The sequence below is a fragment of the Branchiostoma lanceolatum genome, chromosome 3 (assembly GCF_035083965.1).
Source record: "Branchiostoma lanceolatum isolate klBraLanc5 chromosome 3, klBraLanc5.hap2, whole genome shotgun sequence".
In the NCBI taxonomy this organism is placed as follows: domain Eukaryota; kingdom Metazoa; phylum Chordata; class Leptocardii; order Amphioxiformes; family Branchiostomatidae; genus Branchiostoma; species Branchiostoma lanceolatum.
The window spans coordinates 13,257,331-13,280,058 of record NC_089724.1 but is presented as its reverse complement, the minus strand read 5'-3'; the positions used below and the strand labels follow the sequence as shown (position 1 = coordinate 13,280,058).

Sequence of the window (22,728 nt, the reverse complement as noted above, 5' to 3'; positions counted from 1 at the left end):
TGTCTATGTGGATGATGATTTCACTCCCAAACTACATGACAAACTACAGGATGTAACTTAATTGTAAGCCTCACCTTCCATGGAGGACCTGTGCCGGAAGGCAAACTTGAGGTGGGAGCCGTAGAAGTCCTCGATGGGGATGGCCACCTTTATCGTCTCCATCCACCGCGGCTGCTTCTGCTGGTAGTAGATCACCGACTTGTACTCACTCACAGGAGGAACCCCGGCACCAGTGAATATCACATTCTGCAACATGGAGGACAAACTCTTATTCATAAAGTCTATTTGAGAACCTATCAATGGAGGTAGTTTTAGGACAAATCACTTGTCATTATGATAAGAGGATCTGAGGACAATTGCAATTTATGATGACTATGAGATGAAAAGAGCAAACTTTTAAACTCTGTACAAAGCAATGTACAAATATTCCCTACATATAGAAAGCATGTACGTAGACCCTAACGGATGTATTATTCCTCATATAATATCAGACATATATATCAAAACAAGTGAGACAACCAACCTGTACTACAGAACCATCGTCTTTACACACACACATCGTCACTTCAACGTTCTTGTTACGAGCTTTGGTCCCTCTGTCGAACTCTCCTGACACCAGAGTCACATACATGTCGTTCCTGACATCACCTGGGCAAAGGGGCAGTCACAAAAATTTCACAATTTACTTTGATCTTTTTATATGCCCCCTTGTCATTGATGACATCTTCTTTCATCATGAACAATCGACCAGCCATCTAACTGTTAATGAAGGAACAAAAAGATTTTGTCCCTGGCCTATCAACTAGCACTGTAAAAGTTGTCAGAAATTGTACTTCTAGCAGGGCTATTCCAAATAACTTCAAATGTGATTATGAACAAAAGAGTGACCAAAATGACTTTCGACATTTTAAGTATGAAGGACATGTAAGAAGAACTTCTATAATGCTATCATTATATAGTGATACAGTCAACATCCAGTGGAGCATCAACTAGTTCCATGCAGATTTTAATCCCCATGAAATGGACAGGAAAGGGAAAGTGCATGTTTCTTACCTGGCATGATAACTTCTGGGAAGCCCATCTTCCGAGCAACAGCTGTCCTGCTATCGACCAGATGTGGGTACTCCTTCCGTACCTGTTTGATATCCCCGTCCAGCATCTTCATGGAAACCCACAGCCCTGTAACACAGCATGTCAGAAATGTGTGAAAACCCACAACCATGTAACACAGCATGTCAAAAATGTGTGATAACCCACAACCATGTAACAGCATGTCGGAAATGTGTGATAACCCACAACCCTGTAACACAGCATGTCAGAAATGTGTGATAACCCACAACCCTGTAACACAGCATGTCAGAAATGTGTGATAACCCACAACCCTGTAACACAGCATGTTAGAAATGTGTGATAACCCACAACCCTGTAACACAGCATGTCAGAAATGTGTGATAACCCACAACCCTGTAACACAGCATGTCAGAAATGTGTGATAACCCACAACCCTGTAACACAGCATGTCAGAAATGTGTGATAACCCACAACCCTGTAACACAGCATGTCAGAAATGTGTGATAACCCACAACCCTGTAACACAGCATGTCAGAAATGTGTGATAACCCACAACCCTGTAACACAGCATGTCAGAAATGTGTGATAACCCACAACCCTGTAACACAGCATGTCAGAAATGTGTGATAACCCACAACCCTGTAACACAGCATGTCAGAAATGTGTGATAACCCACAACCCTGTAACACAGCATGTCAGAAATGTGTGATAACCCACAACCCTGTAACACAGCATGTCAGAAATGTGTGATAACCCACAACACTGTAACACAGCATGTCAGAAATGTGTGATAACCCACAACCCTGTAACACAGCATATCAGAGAAGTGTGATCAATAAGCCATCAGGACAGTATGCCCATCAAAACTAAATTGGAACTATTACACTTATGAGGTACACGTTCATTGTCCTACAAAACTTAGCATTGATATTATTGGCACTGGTATATTGTCTATTAGCAAAGACAATCATCATACGAACAAAATAAATCTGTATCAATTAGAATTTGATAAAGCTTTTATGGATAGAAACAAAATGTAACAAAAATATTTCATGACTACAGCAAACACAGTCATCATCTCTAGACAAAGAAACTTGTGAAAGCACCTTGTCCCTTGTGGTTCAGCTCTCCCCTGGCCGACACTACTTTCTTGATAACTCCCTCCAGAAAGTCATTGTCCCCAGAGACTCTGCAAAATAAAGAAAGAGAAAACATTAAGACAAGAGCAGTAGATTAGATATCAAGATAGTTATGATATTGTTGTTTGTGAAAATACAAACTGTTTGAAATGTTTGTTTTACGTCAGAAAAACACAAAGAATGTTTCTCAAAATACAGGTATACACCATCTTGTAAAAGAAGCCTATACTCACTGTTGGAATGGTATGAAGTGTTGTTTCTCAATGTCTGACTCCATCTTGCCATTTACTACATCTGTAATGTCCATCACTGGAAAAAAAGAATATGTTCGATCATTATGTTCTCACCTGTTCCTTTTAAATAAAACTCACTAGCTGCAAATCACAAAGGTAAAAGCTCAGATAACAAAACCACATTTGTACCAATTGAAGAAAAAAGTTTAGATCTAAACACTGGCTAATTTTATCTGAGCCCCCTACCTGCAACCCCAAATGGTCTTCTTAGGCCATTTGTGAATTTCTTGTTGTCTGCCTCTTTCAGGTCCATACGTCCTAAGGGTTAGAGGGAAGGTAAGAGTCAGTAATAATGACATCATGAAAATACAAAGAAGGAAGGAATCTGTGAAAGCATGTACGATTTTACATGTAGCCTAGCACAATGACCATAGCACTTCTGAAGACACACTCACCTACTCTGATGATCTGACACAGCAGACAGATCTTTTCTCTTCTGAGATCGTATTGTCCAAGGTCCTGTGTGTGTAAAACAGATTAGTCACCGTTCCCCTACAAGTGTCAATGTACATTATACTAAGCTCAACTACAATCTTTTCGAACTCTTTTCATTAATCAAACAAACAGCTATTGAGTGTTTGTTTACACAAGGCTTGAAATACAGATAAATCAGATGGCAAGAACAAAGAAGGATTTTTTCATACACATGAACTTTCAGAGGCTTACCGTGAAGATTGCCCTGAGGTTGTTCAGCATCTCTATGTCCTTGGGCATGCCCTGTGGGCTCCAGCTCACCACATAGTTCTCACTGGAAAATCAGTACAGAAATCAACACACAACACACAACTACCTCATAGAAGGGGCAAACTTCAGTTTGTGCCAATTAATTTCTTTTGATGTTTGAAATTTTTTTCTGTCAACTGTTTTCAGCAAATATATTTCTTTAGTCTTCTGATTTCATACAAACCCCTCCTAAACCACATAAAATGTAAATCTCGCACTGCAACCCATTAAACTCACACCAGAAAACATTTTTGTATAACCATATCAGACAATGTAATGACCATGTAGAAAATACCATATTACTCATTTGTACATTTGTCCAAGATGAATCTTTGTCCTACGACATTAGTCATTACTGTTAATGTTTACAAGAACTTTAACCCTAAATAAGAATGCACATCTGCACAAAGACTCTCTACCGTACCTAATGAACCTGTTCTCCTTGGCGTCGTACAGTGCCATGAAGACATCAGCGTCCTCCCCCACCCTGCACACAAAGTTCTTCACCACCACGTACAGGTTGTGGGAGGTGGCCTGGGTCTGCGACAACCTCTGTACACCCTGCATGGACTTCTCCCTCTGTATTCTCTCAGTGGCTGTCTCATGCTGGCAGAGACAAAAATCAACAGTATGATTTTACTGTTACATTATGACTTTTCAAAGACAGTTTGTATTTTGAATTTTTTAATGATCTAAATCTACAGCAAAATCAGTGCAACAGGAGACAAATTATAATTACTTCAGCATTATCTTCTTGGGTAGGCCCATTCCAACATGGTTAAAATAAAGGGGTCTGGACAACCATTTACTACCAGCAACTCTGTCCTCCATGATCTAATGCTATACAAATGCGCCTCTGTTGTTAGAGATGGCCAGACCCCCCCCCCCCCCCCCCAACACATTACTGTCATGTCCCTGTTTGATACAGGTGCCCCCTTCCACTAATTCTTTGAAACAGTCCAAACTTGAGTACAGTAGAGTATGACTCACAGCTCTGTACAGGCTGATGGTTCCTGTAGTCTCAGGGTCCAGGATTCCTCCCTGTTCATCCCTCACCACAAGGTCTAGCCCCAGTAACCTGTCAAACATACATGTAACCAATCATTCACCAGTATAGTACAATGCTTAGACAGATGCTTGATTTGTAAGGATTCTTTACAGGTACATATAAGACTCAGAAGGCTCAAATTGAGAAAACATCAAGAGTAGATAATATATGGATCCAAATGAGTCAGAAATTCTTGAATCTAGTCAATTTCAACACAATTTCCTGGGCTTTGCTACTGAGCTTTAGTCTCAATCTATGACAAGAGTTACATTTGTGGAGGACAAGTGACAAAAGAGTGATGATTGGTAGAAGTTTTCTACTTTCTCATTTCAAGTTATGTGATCAAATCTGCCACTTCAAAGTTACATACAGCCTGTGTAACTTAAGATTTGAGACAAAGGTGGTATGAGTGTACCTGTTGCCAAAGTCTATCTTGGAGGTGACAAGCTGCTGCAGCTCCTTGAGTTCATCCACGGGAAGAGTCCCAGACATGATCTGTCTTCGCCAGTCAATCATCTCGTACATCATCTTCCTGACTGTGTCAAACAGGTCCATGCTGTGTCTCTGTAGGGGCATACATACATCCTCTTAAGATATACCCATAGAGCTTACACTTATTGTGTGACATATGATGGCTCCATCATTGAAACAATCATCTCTCTTGTCCATTTTGTGACTTAATGCAGGACCTGGCATTTTTGTTTTCATTTGGATTATTTCATCAAGAACAGAAACACATTTATGTTTGTGGGCAGGGTTGCAAGAGCTGGAATAAATGTTGGATCATTATAATTTTGATTTTTGTAAATTGTGGCTATGATTTTTTGTTAACGCTGACAAGGCAAAGGAGAGTGTAATAATCATCAATAGCTGAAATGCTGCTGAATGAATCAATAATATACAAATAATTACTTCAAAATCATTGAAGTAAAGATTTGTTGAAAAGATGGTAATAGTCTCTGTGGCTGTGATAATACTGGAATGGGAAAGCCAGATTATCCTATGATTGGAAAAGGAGTTTTATCTGCAATCAGCTTGGCAATCACAGCCAGATGAGAAATAAACACCAGTGTACCTTTCCAGCTTTAGGCACACTGAAGGGATCGTTCCCCCTATCCTACACAGTGTGGAAGAAGGTAACATGTTACATATATTTACTAAATCTATATAAAGACCCAGCTGGGCACTATTTTGCAAACAAATTTTCGGGCAACTTTAAAATAATTACTTTAAAAAAACTGTTTCTACAAGGGCTTGAAAACCATGAAAACCACTTTTCCACTTATTATACACGTATACACGTAAGACTGAACATGTACATACCACGTATAGCTGTTTCCATATAACTCCCCATTCTCTCAGTACTGTAGTCATTTCTTGCACCACCTTTGGCTCCTTTGGTGCCACAGTTTCATTGTACTTCCTGTGTCAGGTGAGATAACAAAATACAAATGATTAAAACCAATAAGCAAGTTGACATATAACGAGCTTGAGTCTTGTGTGTGTATTACAGAGGTAGAACTCAATTTGACCTTTCCTTTCAAGTTTCTAGATCCCATACAACTGGCAACACAGCATGGGAATATGCTGTTGAAACATCACTTGGGGTGGTTTGACTAAAACCATGTTCGACTTTGCATTCTACTGTACTTTTGTACTGTATAACTATGATATTTGTGCCTTACCCTGCATTCTCCACCAATGCCTGCTTGATGTGCACATAGCTGGTCGGGAAGATTCCCTTGACTGACTTGTTCCGCAGCTTGAAGCCTCTGAACCAGCCTGAAATGCATACAAGATTTACAAACATGCACAGCAAGAACCATCAGCATTTGACATGACTATTTTTGTTGTGAAACCTCAGGTATAAATCAATGTGCATATATTATGTCAGGGTATAGACTCCGATATGGCAAAATTGGCAATTGTACGGCAGAGATACCGATTGACGTTTTTGTCGACTGAGACTACAATCAAGATCTCTGCTGGTAGAGATTCCAATCAGGATCTCTGTCGACAGAAACTCTGATCGGAATCTCTATCGATAGAATCAGCCATTCTACCAAATCGTAGTCTCTACCTTGACATGTACATGTATATTCCATCCACAAACACTAGTTTGTGCAGCATAATGAAAGACAAGATCGCCTGTCCTAATCTCCAAGCAGATGTTGGGAGTCAAAATCATGACATTCTGCTTTCATTTCCTAAGGAGCACAGCAGTTCAAAACAGAAATGGGCAGCTAGGAAAACATCACGATTTAGCCTCCTACCATCAACTCAGAGATTACTTTTGTCCTTCACTACTTCATGTACATACCATCATTCTCCTCCAGTATGTGCAGTGTGTCCCCAACAGTCAGGTCTAGCTTGGTCTCCCCATTTCCATGGTAATTGTAGATAGCTGGAATGTAAAGTTACAAAAATTTAACTTTACGTGAGCCAATAATGTTTGCCCTTTTTGTTCCTCTTTCTGTTCTTCGACTTCACAATTCACATTGCAAACACCATCATTAAGTGGAATGTCTTTGTCCTTGACATTTCTTGCATTATGCATATACATTGTAATTTGCATTTTTTATTCAAGTCCACTCCTATTCAATACATTCAAGCATTTTAGGCACTGTGAAACCATTTGCATTAATCAATTTAATGTACTTTTTGTATCCTCCTAAGATGAATGGGTTTGCATATTTATTCTTCACAAAACTGCAGTAATTCAGCAGTGCCATTTGTGACTCCTTTCCTTGAAGCCCTAAAGCTGCTTCACTGGAACAGGTCCAATATCAAATCCCACTGACCTTCCCCTTTAGAGTTAGGAAATGTGAAACAAGGTAGAGGGAGAAAAAAATCTGTAATGTGCATTTGGTACTTTCCCTATTGCTTATAGTACCGGGTATAAGTACTCGTATCATGTATACATGTACTAGTTTTCCAGATACGATGCTCAAATCAGACACAACACAATGTAGACAGAGAGGCGACAAAATAACAGCTGACTGTTCCAAATAAATGAACAGCCAGCGGGGCATGAAAACAAGCTGCTATCTGCAGCAGCCATATGGTCTGGAACATGCCTACAGCAAACCACACAAGCCTTGTAATCTTTCTCCATGAACCTCATGGTATGTCATCATAAGAACTGTGGCACTGAGTGATGAATGCTGTTAGTATATCTCCTATCACTGGTACCCACAGAATGTTGCAATTCTTGTTGGTCTTAGTAGTAATGAACGTTGTGGGCAAACCTGTTATGTACATTATGCCTTAGTAACGCCTGCCACAGTTTCTTATCAGTTCACTGGTAGTGATAAACACAGTCTGTTGTTACTCCCCTTCGCCTTTGCAACAATGAAAGCTGTGGGCAGACCAGCTATCTATGGCTACCGTGGTCTGTTACCACTTCATAGGGAGCCAGTGGGCTGTATGATTATGTCTGTAAGCTCCAAAACCCATGCTGCAGTGTTGCTAGCCAAGACATCCAGATCCCCACCTACATCAGTACATGTATCTTTCTCCTTAGAAACATTTACATCTAAATGTGCAGCTGCATATACTCATACACTGATACAATGCAAATCACAGTACCCGATGACTAATCTCCAAGCAGATCCACACCGGGCGCAAAAATCGTATATGCTAGCCAGAGAAGGTGGCTAGCATATACGATTTTTGCGCCCGGTGTGGATCTGCTTGGAGATTACCCGATGACCGGATGATCTTTTCTTTTCAGATATGATAATGAAATGAATGTCTGTTACATATCCATGATGACAGGTACATGTACATGTACATTTACAGTTGTCAGACAGTGTTAGTGTTATACCCAGTGGTATATCTTTGTTGAAAGTCAGGACAGCAGGTAATTGTACCCAGTTTATGCAGTATGTCGTCGCCAAGAAAAAGATTGGGTAATATTGATTTTCCCACTGCTGGGCAGCCTGCTGTTACCGTATCTACATTAGCTTTATTGGTGCAGGTGTTTTCACCTTGAATTCTTCACCTCAAAAAAACTGCGGTATACATAAATCACTGAGGACATTCCTAGGTACTTACTGCAGTCACATTTTTTCTAACCAAAAGGAAGGTTCTTTATTATATTCATGTCATTAAATGATCAATCAGTCATCACACATTAATGCAATAGTCTATGTAGCTGTTACGGACTCATCCATGTACATTCTGCAATTCTATGACTCATACTTCGTGGTTAGTAGTATCCAATTTTCTACAGGGTATGCCATGTGACAGTAATATTATTACTAATAAATCTTTTTAAAGAACTCTCTGCTTGTTGCGTTGGATGCTTAGTGATGCTAGTGCATTGACATAGGTACCAACCACAAATGGACCAACAGTCAGTTCTTGTTCTTGGCCATCCCACCAGGTTGGAAAGGCTTCTATCATGACTCATTTATTTTGAAAACATTTTGGAATGTCAAGTCGATTAGGCGTCAGAAGGATGACGGCTGAGACACAACGATTCACCGGTTTCGACCTTTTAGTTTTATTCAAAAGTCTTCATCAGAATATTTTGGAATGTCAAGGCTGTAATACTCACTGCTTTACAGCAACTGTTCTGGATTGCCCTGGAAAATGGCATCAGCTGATGAAAATGATGTACATTGTATATACTGGTAACAGGTCGAGAAACATCAGGGAGTGCCTTTATCTCTGAGCCTCAAGCCAGACACACATCCCAGATGGGGACACATATGAATCAATAATCCTGACTGAATATATATTATAACAATAGTCATGCTTTGGGACTGCAATTTATCTTGCATGTTGATAGATTTTCCTTTTTGTACCATCTTCGAATTTATTCCTGTGACAGTCACACCATCTACTACTTCTACAAGAATCCCTTAGCTGGCGGACAAAAAGCAAATCTAACAAAATAGACAGCAAAAAAAAACAGCGAAGAAGACGTCAAAAAATAGCTTGACCCTAAGTGGCCTAACCTCTGCTTGGAGAGTATTCTTGCCCCTCAACTCAACTCATTACTCATAAATCTAAAAAAATACATGACCTTTAATTAATCATGGAAGCTTTGCTTTTCATCTCTTTCATCTGCTATATGAGGGAGTCCACATTTGATCTTTCATTACTCCAAGAATGGTGGCACGTTGTGTTATTTATGCCCTAAACTAGCTGGAGCTCCTGAGGGATAGATTATACTGTGCAATTATCAGCTTCTGACCAAATCAGTCCTCAATTTTCTCCCACTTAAATCCTGCATGGAACACTGGAGGGTGTTTAATAAACTCTATCCAGTAATGACTTGGGCCTGTTGGGAATAAATGGAGAAGATAATTATAATGACTTAATGTGAGATAGATGACCCTGGGAGTTATTTGAATAATAATGCTCGCAATCCATTACTTCTGGATGACTAACCATCTATGTATTCTGTAAGTTAAGTGTAACTGTTGATGAATAAAGTCAAAATAAATATCCTTGATAAAAGGAAAAAACTATAAAAACGTCCAAGTGCCAAGCAAATATTCCTGAATTCAATTTGATTGTCAATAGATTCTTCCAAGTAGGTCCAACCAATGGTAGCATATTGTGGCCTCACGAAAAAAATGAAATTCACAGTTTTCATATATATGTATCATATGGCTTATAATCATATCATTCAATATTGACCGTAGTAAAATTGCTGATTCACACCAGCCCTACAGCATCGGCTATAAATATACATACTAGGGTACATTTATCGTACATCAAAACAATTTTTCCCTAAATGTATATTATAAGGTTGCTAAACCTTTACAAAACTTGATACATGTACCCTTTTGTTATTACTAAGCTACACACAGATCACCATATCATAAGGAAACAGAATGGGAGGCTTCCCTTCATAGCACCGCTTTGAAGAGGGGTGTAGATATCAACAGAAATATGTCCACTTCAGAAAAGCTATTTTTGTAACATCCTTTCAAGTGTTAACAGCTTGAAATCAAGCATCACAGAATAACATGATGTACATAGCTGAAATGTTATAGGTAACACAATAAAACTTGTTTCTTTAACGTCATAAAAATCACTCTTATTTTGTTGAGCTATCAGCCACTTCATGACAGAATCTGTAATTTCAGAAAAATTGTCTTTTAAATGTCAGGATACCTATTATACATGACTGTACTACATGTTGCACAGAGCAACAACACAGGGAGTGCATTACTGCATATTCTAGAGAACATTCAAAGCAAAGCAAAGGAAGGGTCATTTCTCCTTGGCAAGATCAAATACTCACCACACAAATCTTGAGGTACAAGTAACAGTACTACAGTACAATCATTACAATGACTATTTTTTACAAGAGACCTACTACTGGTCAAAATAACAAAATAGACAGAGTCACAGAGCACAGATGTGAGGATCTGATGCCTCCATAGCTGCCTGTATTCTAACCCATCACATGTGCAACTGTTACAGTTCCATTAACATGTACACTTGAATTATTTACTGATTAATTGTAATGACTGGTTAAAATGGTCACAGCAAATCTTCATTTCAGCTCAAAATCTCAGGCATTTTTTTCCTTCAACAGCTGGCCTATTAACATACAAAACTTATAAAGTTATTAGTTATCTGTTTGTGCACTGGAAACTGTGTGTATGCAAAAGACTACAGTATTGTGCAAATAAAAATGGTGAAAAATAAGACACTAAAAGTCTTGATCAGTATAGTAGGCTGAAGGTTAAAAGGTCAGACATCAGGATCATCTTCTCCAGGACAGGAAGTTACAGTGTCTGAATTCGGAATGTTCCATTTTACCAGCAGGGCATCCACACATAGAAGCAGTAAATCTACATCTAACCTGAACGGTTGAATACTTTTGATTGATTGATTGAAGAATGATTGTAACAAATATCTTGCTTTGAGTTTGATACATGTACATTGATATGTACACCATGCATTTCTAGATTCTTTTTGTCCAGTCCTTTTCTGGTAGAATCCTCATATGCTATTATGCTACATTCTTACTAAACAGATTTGTTGACAACACACATGTCTAGGGCACGGGTGGCAACACTCATGTTGTTTTGGACCATTTCCATTAGTTGTAATGAGCATCTAAGCACACAATTGTAAGTTCAGTCAGTCTAAAACGAACCCATTCAAACCAATCACTGTTTAGACATGCAGATTGATTCATAATTGTTGTAGACAGTTTTATGTGCAGTAAGTTCCGCCACTCCAGTATAATCATATTATTAATGACTTACTTAGTTATGCACACAACCTATTCAATGTGCTCCTAAAATCCTCATCATAACAATACCCTATAGTATATGCAAAACCCTACACCACAGCTAATAGAGTAGAGTAGAGTAGAGTAGAATTTTCGGTCAGGTAGGACTGCTCCAGTTTAGACCGCTCTTCATTGTTGAATTCCATTTCACTCAACTGTCATGGTGGGTTTGTGTGGATGTTCGTGGTTGTACTTTACAGGGTGAACTTCCATGTACCTGTCGAATCTGGCTTTGAAGGCATTAACTGAGGGAGCGTTGATCACTTCTTCTGGGAGTCGATTCCACCAGGGGACCACCCTGTGCTTGAAGAACAGCAACCTCCTGTTTGTTTTTGTGAATGTTCTTGTTAGCCGTAAGCTATGGCCTCTTGTCCTGGCCTCAGATTGTATCTCAGGTATGCATGGGGCGGTGTCAAACAGCCCATGTGCATATTTAAAGGTGTTAATTAAGTCCCCCCGTAGCCTTCTGTAAAGCAGAGTTGGTAATTTCAATGTTCGCAGTCTTTCCTCGTAGGTTAAATCTCGCAGGCCTGGTACCCTCTTAGTGGCTCTCCTCTGTACATTTTCTACCATGTCCACCATTTTCCACGTACCGGGTGACCATATTGGTGCTCCGTATTCGAGGTGAGGCCTCACAAGGGATTTGTATAGAGTTACGAACATGACATTGTCGATGTGTGAGAATGTTCTCCAAAGCAAACCTGCCATTTTGTTGGCTTTAGATACGGCCAAAGTCACATGCTTCTCAAAAGACAGGTCACGGTCTGTAGTGATCCCAAGGTCTTTCTCATGGCTGCTGGACTCGAGATAAACTGGTTTACTAGTGTGATCCATCATATGGTATGTGAAGTCAGGGTGTTTAGAGCCGATTCGGAGCACCGTGCATTTACTTGGGTGAAACTTGAGCTGCCAAGATATAGCCCATTCTTGAAGACGGTTTAGGTCATCTTGAAGTAGTTGGCACTCCATGGGTTCACACACTGTGCGGTATAACTTGGTGTCATCCGCAAAAAGTTTCAGCTTGCTGCTTACAACTTCCGGCATGTCATTGACAAAGAGTGTAAATAAGACTGGCCCCAGGACACTACCCTGGGGGACTCCACTGGTCACTGGCGCCCACGACGACCTAGCCCCGTTCACGCACACTCGTTGCTTCCGTTCGTTGAGAAAAGAGACAATCCACTGTAGTAGTTGCCCTTTGATGCCATAGCTTTCAATTTTAGCGATTAAGCGTTTGATTGGAACAGAATCAAACGCTTTCTGAAAGTCTAGGTAAATGCTGTCCACGGGTTTGTCATCGTCTAACCATTCCGTCCATTCATCTAGACACTCAAGTAGTTGAGTAGTGGTGGATCTTCCGGGTAAGAAACCGTGCTGGTGCGCTGTAAACAAGTTATTGTTCCTCATGTGGTTTACAACTGCATCTCTGATCATACTTTCCATGACTTTACCAGCGACGGACGTAAGGCTTACAGGTCTGTAGTTGGACGGCTCTTTCTTGTTGCCTTTCTTGAAGATGGGTGTTATATCGCCCGTTTTCCATTCCTGTGGTAGCCTGCCTTCCCTGAGAGATTTGGTAAAAATGGCAGAGAGTGGCACAGACAAGGGTGTTGCCAGTTCTTTCAGAACTCTGGGATGGATGCCATCGGGACCCATAGCTTTGTTGTGGTTCAGGTTTTTGAGTCTTGTACATACTTTGTCTGCAGATAAATCAATTTCTGTGAGATCCTCATTGTACTGTCTGCTTGTTGTATCAGGAATACTGTCAACCTTTTCCTTAGTGAAGGTACTTATGAAGAATTTGTTAAGACTTTCTGCTTTCTCCATGTCGGTTGTTGCTACAGATGTGCCGTCAACCAGCTCAGGAATTCTCTCACTAGTTTTTGACTTTCGCTTCACGTACTTCCAGAAGAGTTTAGTGTTCTCTTTTATGTTTTTTGCCATTTGCTTCTCGTAGTCCTTTAACGATTTTCTAGCCATCCATCTTGCCTGGTTTCTTGCCTTGGTGTATTTTAAGTAGTCTTCATGGTGTTTAGTTGCAGTGTACCTCTTCCATGCCTTTTGCTTTTTATTAAGTTTATTAGTTGTTTCTCTATTCTTCCAGGGTAGCTCGTTCTTCTTTTTGTACGATTTCCTGGGTATGTGTTCCTGCACGGCAGCTCTAACAGTATTGGAGAAAAATGTCCAGCTTTGTTCAATGTCTTTGTCTTGGAGAATTTCTTCCCAGTCTCGATCTAACTCATGTGCCATGGCTTCGTAGTTTCCCTTGTTGTATTGGGTGTATTCAGAGTTCACATGTGTTCTTGCTGTGTAGCAGTTAAAGTTAAATGATAACATGATATGATCGCTTTTGCCGATGGGATGACATGTCTCTATGTGTTCAATCATGTTGCTCTCGTTCGTAAAAACAAGATCAAGTATATTGCTCTCCTGGTTAGTCCTGTAGCGTGTGGGAACTGATACGTGCTGGAAAAGATACGAGTCTCTGGTGGCTTCCAGGAATTTCCTTATTTTTTCTCTTCAGTAGATTTCACATTTCTTCTGTCATTACAAGTGAAGCATTACACGTGTATGTGTATTTGGAGGCTTGATCCTGCATACCCTAAGAGGTCTGCAGAACATAGCTCACATAGGTACATTATGGTATGGGTCAGGAAGTCATAACTACCATGGTTCACATCTCCTCCGTGTTTATTTACTTAGGGCCCAGCCAGTCAGCAATAGTCAGCTGACTTTCCTGAACAGGAACACTCCAGGATACCACACAATTTCACCAATATTTCTCTTAAGTCTTATCTTTGACTAACTGACTTTGCGGCTTGTCTAGTTCTATTCAGAATTTCATCTAAAAATAAAGGAACTGAAGATTCTTTAAATTCTATAATTGAAGTTTGATACATTAGCTTTGAATAGGCATGCACATGCCCAGCTGGAGTTAGGTACATGCAGTGTCCTACAACCTGAACTTTACCCAGGCACTATAAAGGTACAATGGCAATATTGAATTCGTTTAAGTAGGATACTGCTCAAGTAAGAAAAAAAAATTATTCTACCCTAAATGTTCATCACTTCATGGGGGTTTACCTAGTCATTGATTTATTGATTCATTGAAATATTAACACCCCTACTTATTCATTCATTAATCCATTCATTCATTTATTATTTGGAAACATGTAGCATAAACTCTCATTATAACAGAAACTGAGGTATAGGTATGTGAAATTATACAAGTGGGTTCGAAAGAGCACAATAACAAACAGAACTCCATCACTTCACATAGTCCAAAAGTTAGCAATATCAGATATATAACCTGGACTATAACTCCAGATAAACAGGTTGTGCTGAATAACTTCACTGTGATAAATATGTGTAGCTGGCAAGTTGTCATATTTTGTGTATGACACTAGTAACATTTCTGGGTCTCATACATGTAGGATGTGAGCATATTGGCTTCAGTTATTTTTTTTTCATTTTTTTTTTACAAATGTACATTAATTACGATGCAGAGTGTAGAAGTCAAGATTTGAAATTGAAGAAGCCACATATTTTGGGGGAATCAACATAACTACATAAATTATTTGTAGATGCATATGGTGGTTGTTGCTCTTTTCGTAAATCTATCAACAGAGGAAGATACATGTAAAGTACGTGTGCAACAGGCTTGAGAATGACATGATTCTGAATCATCAAATGTACAGTAAAAGGTAGATCACGGATGGATTTGACGATTTTAAGGCAAAAGAAACGTACAACAGGAAACGCTTTTGTGGGCGTTCGCCGAAAGCGGAAGGGTGCAAAACATCCTCAAGACGCTGGAATTTCAGAAAAAAATCCCATGAAAAATCGATTAGCTGCCGTCATTGGCCCCTAAAATAAATACCTCATGTGACTCTGTACTCACCTACGGCATATTTCCTAGTAATGGTGGGCACCCAACGCGTCATCTTGCGATGTACTTCACGATTTAGAGGCAACAAACGATGCTAACTTTCCCAAAACTCCACTTCCGCCATGTTGAATATCTGTGACCACCGCAGAAAAGCACAGAGAGGTATGAGGCATTAAAACACATTATCGCCTTTTGATAGGATACAGAGCAAAATATGTAACTTGGATACACACAAAATATATTTTTTTAATTTTTTTCAAGCATGATAAAGCTGAATAAATTATCGTATTTCCCACAGATAGTATTCAGCTACAACAATAAGCGATGGCGTGTTGATGCGCTTGTCAATTCCTAGTCATGTGATCGAAGACGACTCCATTTCTCTAATGGGAGGGTCAGTCCTGCAGGAAACAAATGGGTCAATCGTGTCATGTCCAATCGATTAGATGTCACCAAGACGGTCCTTTGCTAGTAGCCAATTTAGATCTTTTCAACTTGTTGGTTTGGACAATGTTGAAAGAGAAGAAATGATTATGTAGCTATCGACAATATTTTGATTATTTATTCATTTCTGATGCATGATATGTCTCTAATGGCGATGTCCATGGAATGTTTATGAATTCCAGGATTTGAAAGAAAACAAGCGTTTTTCCCCTCTAGTTTTATAACATTGGCCGGGCGTAAAAAGATCATAGTCATGTTGATTTTCATGGCAGGTTATTAAAGTTGTAGTAGTAGTAGTAGACTGGTTTTTATTCAGAAACGAACAACAAGATTACAATCCTCCTGGCAGCCCCTGGGGAGGCTAAATTACGAGGACGTTTTACGGTCGGTAAAAGAAACATTTTCACACATCGCAATCGCCTTTGGTGACATACCATGACATTATGATTGCATTATAAAACTCTCAACGATAATACTTGATTAAAAATCGATTTTTAAAACAGCGCTTCACATATGTAGTATCACAGTGGCCTCATGGGCACCGAAATGGACGCAACAAAATAACAGCCCAAAAGATACGGTCACTAGATGGTCTAGAATCATTGACATCTAAACCGTGGCAATATCATGAATACATATTATACATATAACGTTGGGTAACCTAAATTCGTGGGGTACTTAAAGTCGGGATTTTTCGAAAACGGGGTATTTAGGGATATGTGCTAGATGCAAAATCAGTTATAACGCCAGCAATGCAAAGCAGATAGATTAACGTATTCAGAACACTGGCTGAAAAGCTTCGATAACCATGCATTAGAAGTTGGCGACGTCAAAAACTCTCCGTCCCTTATTGACAGAGTCTGGGGGCTTCGTGGGAGAATCACCCAGCACGGTTGTTCGCTGGTTTATAAGACAAATGTCACATCTCCTGCCTGCTAAACACAATTATTTATAAGACAACTTATTACAATCTCTTTTGCTAACCTGCAACTGGATTCTAAGTGTGATCAATCATCAAAACTCCTCTCTGTTGCTACAACCTACGGCACGTGTATTTTCCCGCCGCCATATTGCTAACCAGAATCCTGTTGTCAAGCAGACGACAAAGGTTTGTGAGGAACACTTTTTTGTCTAAATGCTGCGTGTGATAGTGGACTGAGGAAGATATTTTCCTCAAAGTTTGCTCCTAACACAACAGGGAACACATGGACATAGTAGTATTACCATTGCTACGGCATCCAGCTAACTTCCCATGAATAATGTAACGACTTACACGTTGCCCGATGATGACGATGGGCCGACTTTGAGTGAAGTTCTACCGACTCAACACACGGGTTGTTCCCGAACTGGCCTGATGTGTGCGGTACGGCCGTTTTTTCGTGTATTTTTTTTTACTTGGACACGTCTATATCCATAGCACTCTCCTCAAGCCAAGGATAGAACGAATAGCTGCTGTATAAAATGTGATTAGCGGTAAGATATTCAAGACGAATCTTCTCTCCCGAATTAATGTGCCCCCCTGTCCGACAGCACCATAATTGTGCGTGCGGCGGACGGTAGTTTCAAGTTGAAATATTATGGTGTCAGCACGACTAGAGACAAAATGTACCATATATATGATTAGTGCAAAGATAATACATGATACTGACAGAATAATAGAAAATAAGGATGGTTTATTGTTCTGCTAGATTGATTTCAGTCAACCATTATCGGAAAAATCCCGAATTTAGGTTACCCAACGTTACATAGAGTCATGTTTGTTTAGAGTTCATTGAGCAGTTCAACAATGGCAGGAATGGCGCTCGTCCTGTAGCGCTTTGATCTAGTGGGTTGCTGGTACCGGGCAGAGTTGCGCAGGTTCCTGCCGTGCTGTTGGCCGCGGGTAGGGTATTCTCCAAGCAGAGGCTTCGATCGAGAGGGGTAGTTTTGTCCGGGATTTTAACGTTGAGGAACGTTAAAATCCCGGACAAAACTACACCTCTCGATCGAAGCCTCTGCTTGGAGAATACGGGTAGGGGGCATCCAAGAGCAGAAGCGTGCGGACTTCTCCACTTTAACGCTTCATCTATCATTTTCTCTTTTTCGGTACGAATCAAAATCACGGAATTTCATTTTGCCAATCATAACCTCTACTTGAAACTTGAGATACTCTTTTATATAGCATAGTCAACGATTTACGACCAACAAAATAATTTCAGGTGAAGTAAACAAAAGGTTTACAACCCCCATGCCAAGGAATGGTATGACCTAGATGAGGTCACAAAGGTCAGACCTAACATTGGGAACCATTTGGGTATGAGAAGATTTGCAGCGATGGCCGACAGCGAAGTGGGCCGTGCTCTTCGCTCTGTTCTCGATCGTGTACAGACCGCGGCTGCTAAACGGCCCCAGGTAAGATTTAGTAACGTCTGGAAGCAGCGAAATGGTCTGATTACCGGGGGTTGAGACTGTGAGGCCCGCCGAGGCGGACGCCCTCTCCACTATGACCTAGTTCATGTTCTATTTTGGGGTACAGCTCAGCAGATTTCTAGACAGGACGATTCCGACCACGATGTGTACAAATCAGTTTTAGAGTTAAGATATCAAAGAGTAGAATCTTCTTTCGAGTATGAAAAATAACCCTCCTATATAAAAGGTGTTACATTTTGCTCAGTTTTGTGTTTATTTTAAACAAATTTGAAAGTGGTTGGGAAAGGCCCCGTTACCTGACCTTGCATGTCCTTATATAATATATTATAAGCGTAGTAAATAGTTTGGTGACACCTGCTTGTGACACAGGTCGCATCAAGGAGGTTATATAACCTTCTTGGTCGCATATACTAGTAGTTAATTGAAGTTGTAAGTAACGTTATATGATAGGGGTGCTGAGGTTGCATGTATTACATGATGTTAACGTCAACATTACAAGACTAGGTTAGAATCGTTTAACAACCACTGGGTTTAAACCTATAATTTGTAATTCCTTCCAATATATATTAACTATTAAGTAGGAGACATGAGCCCCAACACTAAAAGAAGATGACCATACCTGATGTACAGCCTGATTGGTGCGTTTACTCACATGACTGGGCTTGACCAATCAGGCTGTACAAGCGCTGACATAGCGATGACGTTCCTCTCCTTCAAAATTCAGACCAAAAATGGCGGACCCGATGTTGTTTTCCATTGACTTCTGCCGTATCAAGCCCTGGATTAACATGGGGTTTCCGGCGTCGTTTTAGTGACCGGCGTCGCAGGTAAGGGTGTTAGGAGTTCAGGGAGAACAAGAATCGGGCCCGGCGTGCAAGTTTGAAGGCCGGCGTCGCTAGAGTAGAAGTGAAATCGTGTCGTGCCCCACGACTAAGAAGGGAAAGTATATGTAATATCAAGCAAAAACTCCCTTCGTTAGTCGCCACGGCTACCTGTTTAATAGCTCTCATACAGCAAAAGTACTCCTCTTCCCTCCCTCAGGATTTACCAAAAGTGCAGCCACGTTTGGTGGCAGTGACCAAGACCAAACCCAAGGAACTGATCATGTCTGCATATAAAGCTGGGCAGAGACACTTTGGGGAGAACTACGTGAGTAGAATATATGGAAAGCACATTAATAAAGGACATGTCAATCAGTTGAATGAACCCAATTTCTGTTTGCAAATTCCTCATAAGCATGTATTTGATGAAGATCACACTTTGACAATTTGTATGGTTACAAATGACAGGCGTTTGTCCCTTGTAAGAGCTCTGCACAATTCTATTCATATTTCTGCAAGTGTTGCTTGCTGTTGGCAACTTGACATGTACCTGGATTGTGACCTTTTTTTTACATACGTACTTGCAGTTGCTTTTTCATTTATTGACACATGGAACAACAAGAGGGTGATTATTTTGTGGTGGACTTTTGCAAACACCATATGCTAAATCTCTGTCTTCTCTGAATTCCTCTAGGTGCAAGAACTAACAGATAAAGGATCAGATCCAGAGGTAAGGTTGTAAGAAGATGTATGAATCACTACCCACTGTGGGTCCTATGGGTTTACAGAAAAAGCACTGCATGCATAAGCTTAAGAGTCTATACATACAACGAACTTCAAATTAAAATGCCCTCAACTCCAATGAGCCATATGTTTACAAATGTGAACCTCTTGTAGTATAACAAGCAGCCAGTGTGGTCAGTGTGACCTTAGGTGATCTGAACTTGAAATGTGAATGCTTCTAGAATTAACATGACATTATATACCTAGTGCCTAGCATTGAATGTGAAATATATTACCTAGCATTGAGTGTGAAATATATTACCTATCTCGAACATGTGATATGGTGAAGCCTCTAGAATATTGTATCAAGCCATTCCATAATATTAAATCTCATATACATGTAATACTTCTTTTAAAGATTGTAGGCCAGCTAAATGACATCAGATGGCACTTCATTGGACACCTGCAAAGGAATAAAGTCAATAAAGTCACTGGTAAGTGTGGCATACACATATACATATTTATTTGTGGTAAGTGCTTTTCAATTCAAAGCAACTTGAAGGATGGGAAAATAAGAAAATACCTACCAACTAAAGATCACAATCGGTATACGCATGTACAGTCTGAGCAGTTTTCAGCTGATCTATTTATGGTATATTGATTTTTCTGTCAAGGCATTACAGAATATTGTCCTACGAGTACGAAGTAAGAAAAAACTGACAACTCGAAATTGCATTACAAAGGTAACATTAATACATTTTTGTACATAAATCTTTAATAATCCCCAGTTTTTTTATTGTTTTTTTTTGTGAAGGTAAAGTAAAAAGTTCATTTCTTCAGTTTATTTCATCAGATATCTGTTCTCTGTAGGTATACCTAACCTGTACATGGTCGAAACTGTCGACTCAGAGAAGTTGGCTACAGCCATCAATGTATCCTGGGAAAAACTGGGCAGAACAGAAAGGCTGAGAGTCATGATCCAAGTTAACACCAGCAGGGAAGAACGTAAGAAGTAGCTCTTTGTCCTGAATTTCTCCTTTTGGAATGCAATTGCTTAGACATGAGGATACGTTATATTGATAGAAGATATTTGAAAGTAGATATGGTAGTATAATTAACTTTCTTTTGCATTGTTGGTGTTTCGTTTTTCATTTGTAAGGACTCCAAGAACTTGTATGGCTGCTCAAAATATCACGAAGGAACTGTTACAGATCTAGAGCACAAAGTATTGTATATAACCATATTGTAGAATACTTCATCTAGTAGTAATACTGTTCAAGCATTGCAGACACAAGTTTTATCTTTGCCTTGCAGAGAAACATGGCATATCACCTGAGAAGGTGTGTGACCTGTATAAGCATGTTGTGGAGAACTGCCCTCGCCTGCATGCTGTGGGGATCATGACTATAGGTGTCTATGACTATGACCTGCGCAACGGACCAAACCCAGACTTCCAGGTCAGTAACGGTTAAATGATCTGAGATTAATTTTTCATCATTTTTGTAATCTAAGTACAAGTTGTGTAAGACTGGACTGATTGGTTTGTTCGACTCACACCGGGAAGGACACCTACTATTCAATAAGTGCAATTGGGTTTTATCATGCTCGACGTGTGGCTGTCCTCAAACATGTGAGCTTGGGCTTTACATCCCATCTAAGACAGAGGATGTCCTAACTGAAGCTAGGTACTCATTTTCACCTAAGCTTAGTGAGGAAATATGTGTGCCTATCCCAAGGGCAGGCGCAACATTGGGACCTGCTAGGGATTCAAACCCAGGACCTTTAGATTCTAAGTCAACAACCCTAAACACAAAAACACCTTACCACCCATTCTTTCGCCTCTAGAATGGTCCATTACTATTTGTGTAACTTAGTTACAAGTAATATGATGTATATAGAGCATTTAGGATGGTCAGTTGAAGGTGGGTGTTGATTTTATGTTGGCAGGTGCTTCTGAAGTGTAGAACAAATATATGCCAGACCTTCAACCTCCAACCTGAAGATGTGGAACTGAGCATGGGCATGTCTACAGACTTTGAACATGCTGTAAGCTATCCTCTTCTTTTTGTCTTGTTTTATCTATTTATTTTCTTCTTCTAACACTACATACATGCACTGTTGTTAAATTTTTTATGACTTTGCACATGTACCTTTGTGCTTTGTGCAATTATGCTTATCCATTAGCTGCCCACTTTATGATTATGCTTCTCTATTAGCTACAACCAAAACATTTTCCAAACAGTATCTCACAATGTTACCGCAGTGACTTGTCTTGTCTTAGACCTTGTCTATCCTCCAAAAGATCTACTGGCTAATTGTCATTGGAAATTGTGTCTGAAAAGGTTTAGTAGATGTTCAGGGTAACTGTTGATTATTGTCAATATATTAGCTGATGCTTCAGAGTTCAGACAAAATATTGTTTCACTCATAAAGATACCAAATTGAAATGTGTACATGTTCTGATTAATAGTAGGCAGGCAATTAAGTATACTAGCAGATAAGACCTATTGAGGATTTCTTTTTCATCTTTCATCTCAGATTGAAGTGGGCAGTACAAATATCAGAGTCGGTAGCACTATATTCGGAGCAAGAGAATACCCAGGCTCTAAACCGCCTCCAAAGACCGCACCCAACAACCCAAATGCCACGCCTGACGACCAGCAGCAGCCATCTACTGACAAAGTGGAAAGCACCAGACAAGAATTAGATGCTGTAAATGTGAACTCATAATTGTGAAGAAAGTTGAACGTTTTACCTGCAGAGTAAATAAAGTTGAAAAGCCACACTGCCACTGTGCAGAGAGGATTCCAGTTTCTTTGGAAACTCTTATTTATCAGAAGTGTAACAAATAAAAAGCTTTTAGTTCAAATTGTGTTTTGTGAGTTGTTTTTTTAGGTACCACCC

General features: G+C 39.9%; 2 protein-coding genes across 9 annotated transcripts in view; one reads left to right on the top strand and one right to left on the bottom strand.

Annotated features, from left to right (window-relative positions):
* The window catches only part of LOC136430399 (dedicator of cytokinesis protein 1-like), a 47,161-nt gene extending 31,571 nt beyond the window's left edge, over positions 1-15,590 (bottom strand). For 3 of the 7 annotated variants that reach the window (XM_066420960.1, XM_066420956.1, XM_066420961.1), the window contains exons 1-16: positions 15,440-15,589; positions 6,595-6,678; positions 5,960-6,056; positions 5,598-5,697; positions 5,350-5,391; positions 4,690-4,838; positions 4,217-4,304; positions 3,651-3,832; positions 3,170-3,251; positions 2,899-2,962; positions 2,690-2,761; positions 2,444-2,519; positions 2,178-2,260; positions 1,054-1,179; positions 524-648; positions 75-246 (exon numbers count right to left, since the gene is read on the bottom strand). In XM_066420960.1, coding sequence (XP_066277057.1) covers positions 75-246; positions 524-648; positions 1,054-1,179; positions 2,178-2,260; positions 2,444-2,519; positions 2,690-2,761; positions 2,899-2,962; positions 3,170-3,251; positions 3,651-3,832; positions 4,217-4,304; positions 4,690-4,838; positions 5,350-5,391; positions 5,598-5,697; positions 5,960-6,056; positions 6,595-6,678; positions 15,440-15,482 — 1,585 coding nt within the window. In that variant the 5' untranslated portion in view covers positions 15,483-15,589. Of the gene's footprint in view, positions 1-74; positions 247-523; positions 649-1,053; positions 1,180-2,177; positions 2,261-2,443; positions 2,520-2,689; positions 2,762-2,898; positions 2,963-3,169; positions 3,252-3,650; positions 3,833-4,216; positions 4,305-4,689; positions 4,839-5,349; positions 5,392-5,597; positions 5,698-5,959; positions 6,057-6,594; positions 6,679-15,439 lie in introns of all 7 variants that reach the window. The other 4 variants (XM_066420958.1, XM_066420959.1, XM_066420962.1 and 1 more) reach the window with 2 other exon arrangements.
* Positions 15,591-18,109: 2,519 nt separating this feature from the next.
* Positions 18,110-22,693, top strand: LOC136430398 (pyridoxal phosphate homeostasis protein-like). 2 transcript variants are annotated; one of them, XM_066420953.1, is made up of 8 exons: positions 18,117-18,262; positions 19,322-19,429; positions 19,796-19,831; positions 20,243-20,318; positions 20,695-20,829; positions 21,139-21,281; positions 21,772-21,870; positions 22,363-22,693. In XM_066420953.1, exons 1-8 carry the CDS (start codon positions 18,167-18,169, stop codon positions 22,552-22,554), a joined length of 885 nt encoding a protein of 294 aa, XP_066277050.1. In that variant the 5' UTR covers positions 18,117-18,166; the 3' UTR covers positions 22,555-22,693. The 2 variants fall into 2 exon arrangements, with proteins under 2 accessions (XP_066277051.1, XP_066277050.1); XM_066420954.1 differs by lacking the exon at positions 21,772-21,870 and having other exon boundaries at positions 18,110-18,262.
* Positions 22,694-22,728: the final 35 nt, after the last annotated feature.

What these genes read in the sequence shown, in the direction of transcription:
- LOC136430398 (XM_066420953.1), top strand. Translation starts at nt 18,167, where the DNA reads ATGAGAAGATTTGCAGCGATGGCCGACAGCGAAGTGGGCCGTGCTCTT. An exon ending in GACACTTTGGGGAGAACTAC is followed by an intron (nt 19,430 to 19,795) that starts GTGAGTAGAATA and finishes GAATTCCTCTAG; the next exon opens with GTGCAAGAACTAACAGATAA. An exon ending in GACCAAACCCAGACTTCCAG is followed by an intron (nt 21,282 to 21,771) that starts GTCAGTAACGGT and finishes TTATGTTGGCAG; the next exon opens with GTGCTTCTGAAGTGTAGAAC.